At 46.5% G+C, this 11,469-nt stretch overlaps 3 protein-coding genes across 3 annotated transcripts; 2 read left to right on the forward strand and 1 right to left on the reverse strand.

The window, feature by feature from the left end:
- Positions 1 to 2,907: 2,907 nt before the first annotated feature.
- On the reverse strand, positions 2,908 to 3,372 carry F5147DRAFT_655016 (uncharacterized protein; the record flags this gene model as incomplete). Its single annotated transcript, XM_041433929.1, has 3 exons — positions 2,908 to 3,080; positions 3,108 to 3,243; positions 3,292 to 3,372. 3 exons carry the CDS (start codon positions 3,370 to 3,372, stop codon positions 2,908 to 2,910), a joined length of 390 nt encoding a protein of 129 aa, XP_041290235.1.
- An 887-nt stretch (positions 3,373 to 4,259) lies between these two features.
- F5147DRAFT_560501 (uncharacterized protein) lies at positions 4,260 to 4,780 on the forward strand (the record flags this gene model as incomplete). The annotated part of the gene is made up of 4 exons (XM_041430580.1): positions 4,260 to 4,286; positions 4,361 to 4,499; positions 4,524 to 4,581; positions 4,639 to 4,780. Coding segments are annotated over 4 exons (366 nt in total), but the record flags the coding sequence as incomplete, so codon positions are not given.
- A 2,111-nt stretch (positions 4,781 to 6,891) lies between these two features.
- F5147DRAFT_776313 (uncharacterized protein) lies at positions 6,892 to 9,861 on the forward strand (the record flags this gene model as incomplete). Its single annotated transcript, XM_041441845.1, has 12 exons — positions 6,892 to 7,057; positions 7,119 to 7,255; positions 7,329 to 7,501; positions 7,554 to 7,758; positions 7,813 to 8,214; positions 8,274 to 8,615; positions 8,667 to 9,146; positions 9,204 to 9,212; positions 9,263 to 9,280; positions 9,338 to 9,355; positions 9,416 to 9,781; positions 9,832 to 9,861. 12 exons carry the CDS (start codon positions 6,892 to 6,894, stop codon positions 9,859 to 9,861), a joined length of 2,346 nt encoding a protein of 781 aa, XP_041290237.1.
- Between the last annotated feature and the right edge of the window lie 1,608 nt (positions 9,862 to 11,469).

Below are 11,469 nucleotides of genomic sequence, written 5' to 3' on the forward strand. Positions count from 1 at the left end.
ACTGCTGTCAACAAACCTGCCCAGATCGCTTCCAAAGAAAACTTGGAGGACAGCATCACTTGGGAGCATTGTATAGCAAAATCGGACGAACCTTGTCAAACTTCACCATCAGCATTCCCTACAGAAGAAAGCTGTGTGAGCTCTGTAACAATAGGCAAACCCTCCATCACTCAAATCGAATCATCCGTGTCAAGACTAACTACGAAGCAATCATGCATACTTCCTGCCACTATTGAACCACTGGCATATCTTAACAAAGAGCAAGCAATGGCTTTCAGTATCATATCTCGTCATCTCTTTCAACAACTACACGGACAAAACCCTCCTCAGCTACTAATGGTAATACATGGTCAAGGTGGAATGGGAAAAACGCGCCTGTTGAAAGCTATCACCTCCCTCTTCGATGAAATGGGCTGTAAAGACCGTTTCACTAAAACGGCTCTATCAGGTGTTGCAGCTAGTCAAATCGGTGGTCAGACACTTCATTCGTGGGCAACGATTCCAGCAGGAAAAGGCCTACCCCACACGGACAAATGGATATTTCGTCCCGGAACAGAGACTGCCAAGCGCCGCAATGCCAATATGCAGGGCAAATTTCTCCTTGCTGCAGACGAAATTAGTCTCATGACCACTGAATTCCTATGGCTTCTATCACAAGTAGTGACAGCATTTCGGGCAAACAAAGGTAAATCAATGGAAGTCTACAAAATTTTTGACTCAATGGTTAAATCCTTGCTCAAAGGAATTCCTCCAATTCTGTTAAATTCCCCATTCACCAGACTCAGCATCATTCTGATCGGTGACTTCCACCAATTTCCTCCAGTAGCAGGTCAAAATTGTGCATTATATTCTCAACATCCCCAAACATCTAAATGCCAGCTCGGAAGGAACATTTACCTTCAATTTGACACCGTCATTGAACTACACCAGCAGATTCACATTACGGACTCTGTGTGGCACGATATTCTTCAGAGAGCAAGAACAGGAGATTGTACCTCCTACAACCTAGTGGAAATCCAATGGCTCGTTCTCACCAATAACGAATGTATTGTGCCAGATTTTGAGTCATCACCCTGGAATGATGCAGTTTTGATTACACCTCGAAACAGTGTACAAACTCGGTGGAACGCGCTGACCTGCACCAAACCAGTTCGGTGCATGGATGACTAATGCTCTCCCACGAGCCTGATACCCTAGAAATCATTATGAACAATCTTCCTTTACTTTATGGTTCAGACTGCAGTTCAGATAGTATTTTCATTTCTCAGACAGACTCAGATAGGCTGAATATTCTTGTATATTTAATTTTGCGGTAAAATTCTGCTTAGTCAGCAATAACAATGACTCAGACTGAATCCCACACATGTCAAGTAACAGTGTAAAATAGTTCTTGCATAAGTTGCCTTGTGGGAACTTTCTTAACACTCTAAATACACGGCTCGCGTCATTTCTACGGTCAATAAAGCAACATCATAACAAGACACCAACAAATAACATAATCAGTCTGTTACTTAATATTTGTCACATGATACTAAGTTATATGACTCTAACAGTCAGGTGACCTATGACCCTAAACCAAATCATGACAAAGCAACCTTTTGAGATGACTAAAGCTTGATGACACAAATTATAAAGCACATGACTACAGTAAATAGTATTGGTACAATCTGACTAAGCCTATTCCCCTTAGAACGTGGGAAATAGTAACACAGCCACCATAATTTATCTATATAAGACCCCACTTTTTGCCAATAAAAGGAGGCATATAGGGAACTTTTAAGCCCCACAAAATAAATTTGAGTGTGAAGTGTGATCAGTATCAACAACAGTGACAAGAGCTGTTAAGCAACTAACTGAGAGGTCATTGTAAGCAACATCCAGCAATACCTTTAGCTCATCGTCAACAACTGTGAAATATCTTGAGCTCACTGTGCTCAACAGTGAGCAAACTTTTTCTTTGATTTTCTACTGGTGAACCTCTAGTCTCTTTCTTTTTTTTCTTTTTTTTCTTTCTTCTTTCTCTCTTTCTTTTTCTGTTTCTTTGTTTGTTTGTTTCTTTTCATTTGTCTCTTTTTCTGTTCAGTTCGTTCACGTCTCAGTGTTATTGTCTGAATTTGTTTCAAGATCTTTGTGTTGTCTTTACGTTCATCTAAGCACCGGCTTAGTGGGAAGACTTCAGAAGTTGATAGTGACGCTTGACCTCACTCATCTGAGTAGTGATACTGAGCCAGGGTTTTCTTTGTCTGCTAGACTTTAGTTGTTGAATAGGGGACTTGGTACTGAAATCCAAGGATGTCCGTTCCTGATTCTGTTTAATACTCATCGTGAGTTCCTTGGCAGCAGGTTCAATAGTGAACTAAGAGTTCTACTGATCACTGATTAGTCCTGACCTTTGATTCTACCTGTTTGTGCTGAGGGGGTGATTGCTATAATTTCGCACGACTTTCTGTAGTAAATTTATTACAAGAAGCATTGTTACTGAAGGAAGGGTTTCCCTTATCAATCTATTTCTTTTTTTTATCAGTACCATACTGTTGGACTGACTTTTCTCTGTTCTCTAAACACTGCCATACCGTTGGAGTGAATCAATTTCTTTTTGTCATCACCATACCGTTGGGCTGACTACATTCTGTTTATTTTATTTTCTATTGCGTCCATACTGTTGGATTGACTGGTATTGCTACTGACCTCACAGGAAGTACTTTTGTCTGAACATAGCTTGGGGAAGTGTAAACAGCCACCCACAAACAACCACGTTATCAGTCATTGGTATTTGTCTGAATCACTGACCATGGAGATTTTTGATTTTGTAGGTGTTTATCTATAGATCATCTATCTAAGAAGACACCGTATGACCACTTTTTGCATTTCAGTTGAACCTCGTACAACTTCCAGAAGATCAGCTTGTCAATGTTTTGCAGAATAGGAAAAGCTATTGGGACCACCTTCAGTGATTATGTCCTTGATGGTAAGGTGTTCCGCGAACTCCATGATTTCTTCAATGGTCAGAGAGTGTGTGATTGTATCTGCATGTGCGGCACTGGATGAGGTGTCGTTTTCCTCGACAAGAGAACTGTTCACTGGAAAAATGTTAGACTATCTCTTACAGTGATCTCGCGCATGATTCTCACCACTTGCTTTTGCCGCTATCTTTGATACTCGCGACGAAGGACCAGGAATGGTCATATTTACTATCTCTTTGATGATCAATTTGCTCTTCATATTTGCCTTCACTTTGTGTTCCTGTACTTCAGTGAGCAAATGAACCTGAATAAGTAATCCGAATCATACTTTCGCGACCTTTTGCAACTGTGCGCGGCTGAGCTGGCGAAGGGTAGCTTCATCGGTGTCGGTTGACAATGGACAAGACATTTTGTCATTGGATGTATCTCACATTGGCTGATTGAGCACAGTGTAGGATTTAATGTATTGTGTTCCTCACTTCAAGTACATGCACTGGAGTCGATTGGTCAACTGAGATCGATTGGTCAAGCCGAGATCTTGGATAGAGATCAATAGAGACAAATAACTAAATATGACATACTCGATATTCTGGTCGTTGATGGTCTGGATATTGATGCTCAAAACCAATCTTTGACGTCCAATGCTATTCATCATGATAAAGGTCAAAGAGATGTTGACACTTACCTTTCTTATTCCTATCGAATCTCGCACAGGTACATGGCCTTGCAAACGTGCGAACCTCAATAGTCACATGGTAATAGCTGGATGGATTTAGTAGTGTCAACAAAATTATAAATGATTTAAAATGCTGTAGGCGTTACGCTGTAATGAGAACTCATGTCACCATCATCGCAAACTATCAACAATGCACCGCAATTCATTGCGGTGTCAAATGGTCGCGATGATCACGTGAATGTGTTGTGTTGTTTGTGACCACAGGTCAGCTACATTTGAAAATATGGTCATACAAAGGGGTCATGCGCCACAGGCTCGCAGGAGAGTTGCAAAGGGGTCGCTCTGTCGGATTCCGGAGATCTCGTGAAGGGGTGTGAAGGGGTAATTCTAGAGTCAATGGCCTGAAGGTATGTACTCTGCCTCCCTATTGCTCTCGCATCCAACTGACTCAATATCCAAACATCATCGGTACTATAGCGCTAGGCAATGACAGGGGTACTGGCCACCCGCACGGGTCGCAGGTATGGGTACCTCGTGGGTAGGGGTGGGGGTATGACCTTTGGACACCCATACCCATACCCGTACCCTTATAGTGGGTAGTCACTCGTGTCATAACTCATCATGCTTGCGGTCTCTATTGTAAATTGGTGAGTATTATTTTATCTATATACGTCGTATGGACTTTGCTGAGTGGACATCTCATTTCTCTTCTCTTTGGTAGCATAAATGTCCACGTCCAAAGTCCATGCATGCTAGTCATGGAGAAGGACGACGCGGGTGGTGCGTCATCTTTGGCTTCTGCATTGTTCACGCTGTCCTCGGCTGCAGCACCACCGCATTCTTCTTCTTCTGCGACACCGGTCCTGAGTCATGGAGGTGGTGAGTCCTGGTTGCAACTCCTTTGTGGAGGAAGGACGATGAAGGCAAGACCATTTGCAATGTGTAAGTTCTCATTTGTTGTTCCTTCTATATTCATACCAATCTCTTATATACATACAGATGCGGCCTCTACTATAAGCTTCATGGCTCTGCTTGTCCCATTAGTATGAAATCTGATATTATTCGGAAGCGCTCTCGACACGACACTCGTGCGCAGCGCTCCTCCCTCATCGAGCCCCCAAGCACATCTAACACGCCTGGCACTCCTTCCGTTATGGAGGAGACAGTTTTAGAATGGGTTCTGGTGCGACAAGCACAGGTACTTCTTCGTCTTCACGGCGCAACCTTCACATTCATTGGAGAGTCTCAGGCTTTCAAGACAGTCAAATTTAATGTATGTACTACTACTTCTCTGTTTGAATTATACATGAGTTTATTGACAGCAGACCCCGCTTCCTGTGCCTCTCTGATGCCGACTCTGTCGTTATGTGATTGTGCATCTGCCGTTCACGGTTGCACAGTCATTACGGATACTACTGTCCCGCTGATGCGCCAGAGAGTCATGTACGTGTTTCCATCAATTTAATGTTTCCTGTCAATTTAACTCTTACTCATGACTCCGGCGCCATCATTCTCGGACTCGTCACTGGCATACAACTCCTCTACTTCTTGCCCTTCAATCTCCGCTTTGGCGCATTCCAAGGCAGCAGTGTGCATGGCCTTCACTATTTTTTGGTACATTTGAAGTTGCTGACATGCTTGTACACATTACGGATCATGACTGGCTGAAAGCCCGAGTGGTTTGCCAGTTGTTTGACCCGCTTGTCAAAGCCGAACTGCGTAAACTGTGCAATATCCACAGGGTGGATCTGAGGGTCCAGTTGGACTCTGACGGCGTCAGCGTCTGCACCACTGAATACCTCAATGCTTTTCTCTTTATCTTCATCTTTGATCACAACAGTAGCTTTCCCCCCAGCCTGAGCCTGAGTAGACGCAGAGGAAGGGACATGGTGCAAGTGCGGGGCCATTGTTGAACTACTAGTAGAACTGTTTAGTAGTCTTGAGCTAATAAATTCAATTTGTTTCATCCCACCAATCACTGGAAGCGAGAAAATTTTCAACAGGACGGTGACTTGACTTCGTAAATAGTCGGGTAGAGTTAATTGCTAGACACTAGCGTGGTGGAAAAAGAGAGAGACTCGACCCCTAATTGCCACAAAACCGTACATACACTAGTACATAATCTCATTGCCCTCCTGCGACCTTCTACTACTAGCCCTCCTAGACAAGAGAAACACGTCAACTACTAGCCCTCCTAGTATGTCTGTGTACGAACCGGCTGTGGTGCGCAAACTTCTGTCAGCGCTGGAGCCGAAGAACTCGCAGAAAAAGTTTGAAGCAAGCTGGAACAGCGCAGTAAGCAGGCAGAAGGATGCTAGTACTATGTGAAAACAAAGAGGAACTGACCTGAGCATCACCACAGGTCAAAAAATGTGTCGAGTCATGGACTGGACATGCGACTGCACGCATGACAAATCCACAACCACGACACCAGTATGAATGGGAGGCGGAGGTAGTCGAGTATATCAACTATATATCAGACAAGACATGCACTCGGTCAACAAAGGCACTTACACGACCATGCCTAGACAGCAAGGTTCCTATCCTCGGCCCTCGTTTTCTGCCGCCATCTTACCTACATGCCCGGAAGTGAAATCAATCCGAGCCAGCCATCAACCCTGAGATCTTATACCTGAAAGCACTTTGTGCCATCCATCCGTTCTACTATCCCGAACTTGCGAAGTGTCCGCGATGCAATGGTACCGACAACGTTCAGTGGGATGGATGGACCGGCACAGGTCCTTGCGATGTCCATGGTTTGATGGTTGACGAGGCTGCAATAGGTACGCAGCTTCGTTGTGAGAACTGCAAAAACGATGCGACAAGAAAGGAACATGAGCATGAGCATAGTGACTTGGACAATGGATGCAGTGTCAAGACTGACCTCAAAGGATATTGCTTCGCAACAACTAACCCTGACTTTTGGAGCAGCTGGCCCCACTGGTCCATTCCTGGTGGGCTCCTTAGTTCAGTCTGATTGCCAAGTTCTTATGCTAGGCTGGGGCAGGCGACATACCAGTGTTCTTCCACAGATGTGCGGTTACCTGGGACTTGTTCAATCTACTAGTCGAAATGCGCCCATCATCCACAGCAGGATCTCTTGCTGAAAACATCCAATGTAAGTAGTGCTAGTCCGTCTCTCAAATGCTAGTGATCTGACGCACCTTAAAGAACTGCATCTTCTCGAGTACCACAGGCATAAGCTCAGCTATCTTCAAGCTTGGAAATCCCATTGAACGATGCTGACATGGAATGGACTTTTTCAGTCCCAACCCACTTCGGCTATTCTCAGATCCATATGACATAAACAACTACAATGACAGACCTATCTCAAACGATGTGGTCAGTGAGGTCTTCCAGGACTTTGTCTCAGCGACGCAGGAAAGTGAGTCAGAAGAATACCTTCGCACACTCTCAGGTGAGAACATTTCTACTACACTCGTTGGTTTTAAAAACTGACCTTAAAATCTTATGCACAGGTGTGAGCATCTCATTTGACAACACCTTCCGCGCTGCGACGAAAGCAACTGTAATGAGCCAAGAGAAGAAGAAGTTGAGGGTCCTGAAGGGCGGGATAATCAGTTTGATGAATGAGAATGGGGAGATTGTTGGCTGGGTGAGTCAATTTGAGTGCATCTGAGCATGTGCAACTGACTCAATAGTATTACTAGTGATTCTGTCATGGCCAGTCAAACGCTGAGATAAGCGAACTCCTTCAAGGCCTCAAGACACACTGTGGTGCACTCGATGTCCCTCCACCAGAAATATTTGTTGCCGACAATTGCTGCCATGTGCACAGCGCAGTCACTGTCGTTTTCCCTGGCGCTACCATCAAACTGGACGTGTGGCATTTTATTATGAGGTGAGTGCTACTAGTACATTGTTCTCTGAGCTAATCCAACCCTCACAACAAGATACGCGACTGTAATCCTCAATCCTTCAAAGAACCCTCACTGGAAGGAAGTCGTTGCGGAGGTCTCTGCATGCATACTGAAGAAGCACGCTGAAGGAGGGAGCCCGGCAGAGTATTGGGACCGACACGAGCAAGAGACAAGACTCACCTCCGTATTTGAGAAATGGTCACATGAAGGTACGGTATGGTCAGCGGGGGCACACAAGGTAAGTCCTTGTAACATACGAAGCCTGTTTCAAAACACTGACCACATTACTTAGGTTCACAAAGAGCAGCTTAAGCATGTGCATAAAGGGTGCCTCGAGCGTCCACGGCAAGACATCCGGATGGACGGAAGTCATGTGGAGGGCTCCCACAAAGGTTGGAACTCGCTTCAGCGAGTGCACACCAGTGGGATTGTGACCTTCACAGCGCTCTGCCACGACTTCGTCCTCCGCCACAACATTCGCGTCGCCTTCTCAAGGGCAACAAAGTCAGACTTCCTCTCATCCACCACGGCTCGCACCATGTACACCTCAGTGGACGGAATCGCAAAGCTCTTCAACCATCTCCGACTCGAGGAGAAGACCATTAGTGCATGCTGCCTACCAGAGCTCCAAGACGTGCCGTCAAACGAGCACTTTGGGCTCAGTCGAATTGAGCTTCGCCTCCACATTTGGCAGGTTACTCAATGTCAAGGCCGAAGACTCACCAGTCGATCTCAACATGTTCAGGAAACAAGCTGCTCGAGGTGCTCGGCGATGACAGTGACACAGTGGACCTTGTCCTGCAGTCAACAAGGGCCGAAATCCTTGAAGAAATCGACATCGACCCACAGCTCCTCTCTATGCCGGAGGCACAGGCTGGGCCCTTGCTGGCACACCCTCATGCCACCCCAGTTTCCAGTATCGGAACGGATGCTCAGCCTCAAGCAATGAGGAAGCGCAAGGCAGATGATGACACCATTGTCATCTCCAACAGTGAAACTAACGAGCTGCCGCCCCGCAAAATTATGCGGCATTTGACTGCCACACCTACAGAAGTTGCTGCTCCAGATGTCCAAGTCATTCCATCTTCGAGTCAGGTAAGTTCCTCACCTCCAAATCCTCTTATTCTTTACTGACACGCATCACAGGCATCACAGGGGATTCCACCAGCCACCTTCAACTTGGACCACTACCTCAAGCCCAGGAGCAGATTGCCATACTCAAAAGCTCTCTCACGGCCACTGATGGCCACCAGCGCCGGCACTCCCAGCCAACCTCAACCTGAGGACACCGCAAACATTTTCATGCCCATCCTGAGGCCTCCTGGGATGACACAGTCTCAACATTTCTTCACAATCGCAACAAGGATTGATGCCCGTGCCATGCAAATCTCTGGCGACGTCAAGTTTCATTTGTTCATGGACTTGAGGGCCAAGTGCACATGGATTTCTTTCAAGATGACGCCCAGACAGTGGGCTGTAGCTACGGAGACCTACAACTGCCGTCTCGAGGAGAAGAACTGCGCTATTGGGCTCGAAACAGTGAAGAAGAACCCCCAGGCCCTTCTCCGAAAGCTTGGCGAGATCAAGGTGGCTGTGATGAACCAGTGTAGCAAAGAACGACTTCAAGTGTGAGTTCAGCTGCTCGCTGGCATCTCATTTCACGCACTAACTACTACAATACAGCTCGCTCAGGTTCGGAAACGTTCTGGAGAAGGCACTGTCACGTCATTGAGCTCGTCAAGGCCGAGCCTGGCAAGAAGGTGCGCAATTATTTCTCAAAATTTTCGTATTCATTCACTTACACTCTCTATCTACAGCTTCGCAAGGCACACACTGTGCTCATGCTGCAAGACCATCATGTACCCCGGTCCTGAGAACTCGGGGTACAACCACAGACTGCAGCTTTTGCGCTGACAGGCGCCAAACAGGTGTCCAAGAACGAGCCGCCTCCACCCTGGCCACAGCCGCCTGGCATTTTTTCCGAAGGCAAGCACTTCCATCCGCACGCCTTCCTCGAAACCGTCAAGCAAATCTACGAGCAAGTCTTCCTCTGGCCATCTGGTGAAAGCCCTGCCCTCGAGCAGGAGGCATTTGCAATGATGCTGCTCGATCGGTCCACGACACTCGAAGAAGGCATGGTGCTCTTCAAGCTATACGAGGAGCTCGAGATCGACGAGTCGACGCCAGATGCCCTGCTGACTGTGCACAACAGCATCAAGCATCTTCAGCGTCGAGTACCTCCAGGAGCACTGGGACTCGTAGTATTTTTTACATCTTTCAATTCAAATGCGCTCTCACTTTGGTTCCTTAGTTACTCACTGTTTCCTTTCCCCCTCGCTAGTAATTATTCAGGTAGATTTTGTACATTACACTATCTCCTCGCTATCTAGCCTCTTCTCCCTTTGCTTTTATGCTCCTCCTTCCCCCATTACCACAGCGCCAGCATGCTACTGTCCCCCCTTCTACCTTTTTAACCATACGTCACGTGACTATTTAGAATGGTCTTGAGATTGGTCCTGCACGTGCACGACCATTTTGGTGTCACATGACACCAAAATGGTCCACCCCTTCGTATGAGGAAGTTGCCCTACATTTATATGACCTTGCTCCGCAAGGTAACCTACACCGTCAACGTTTCAACCTCCAGTAAAATGACATCTCTCATTCCAAGTACTATACCCGTTCAAGAATTTGAAGGTCACCATGGATCTGTATCTAGTGTTGGAGTTCTTCCCGATAGACGAAGGATGGTGACGGGCTCGGAAGATAAGATTCTTCGCCTGTGGGACATAAAAAGAGGTGCTATATTGAAGAAAATGGAACGGCATAGCGTCGTTGTGTTGGTATTGGTGGTATCACGAGATGGGAAATTGATAGCAAGTGGCGGCAAGAACGGAGAGCTGATTGCCTGGGATGGAGACACTGGCGAACCTCTGACTGACTCAGTCATCAAAGGCCACACCGATTGGATCCCATCGCTGGACTTTTCCCCAGATGACAAGATGTTAGCCAGCGGTTCACACGACAAGACAGTGAGGCTGTGGAATACAAAAACGTGGCAGCAAGAAAAATTGTTGGAATGTGGGGATCCTGTCTGCTGCGTTCGGTATTCGCCGTCTGGTGAACATATTGGCATCGCGACAGAAGGTGATATCTACATATGGAACCAAAACACGAGCGAATGGGTCGCGGTCTTGAAGTTGGAGACAGACGGAATATTCGAGAACTTTTCATTCGCATGGATACCTGATGGTACACGTATTCTCTCATTGAGCCAAATTGGGGAGGATTGTACCATATGGGAGTGGGATTCATTAACCTGGCAGCAGGTCGGTGATCCCTGGGAAGACCATTCCCGCGGCATCAGGGCCATTGCCTTGAACTCTAATGGCACACTCATTGCCTTTGCATCTGAGGATAACTATGTCCGCCTCTGGCGGCTCTCTGATCGACAAAACATCGCCGTATTCAAGCACTCCAATGAGGTGCACTGCGTCACCTTCTCCACAGATGGCAGGCACATTCTCAGTGGAGGTGCGGACAACAAGATATTGAAGTGGCAGATACCCGAGGATGCTTTGCCGCAGAATGGTCCCAACAAAGAAGTGATACATCAGGTACGTCCTTTTTCATCTCGACGTCTCTTCATCATCTAATTTCACGTCCGTTTGATTTCAAGGCATGTATCCACCTTTGGCTCTCTTACAGTTAATGCAAACATACTTTACGTAGATCCTCGATATAAATGCAGAAGTCCATTATGCATGCATAGCTGGAGACCTGCGTACTGCAAAAGAGCTGCTAACCAAAGAGATTGATGCTGATGCCGACAACTACAACTCCTATGCCAATCGCTCAATCGTCATGGCGCGACAACTAGATTGGGATCATGCACTCAATGATGCAATCAAGGTAAGATACGCTGGCCCATGATGCCTCTTAATGCAGG

Source organism: Suillus discolor (genome assembly GCF_016758755.1).
Source record: "Suillus discolor strain FC423 chromosome Unknown F5147scaffold_47, whole genome shotgun sequence".
In the NCBI taxonomy this organism is placed as follows: domain Eukaryota; kingdom Fungi; phylum Basidiomycota; class Agaricomycetes; order Boletales; family Suillaceae; genus Suillus; species Suillus discolor.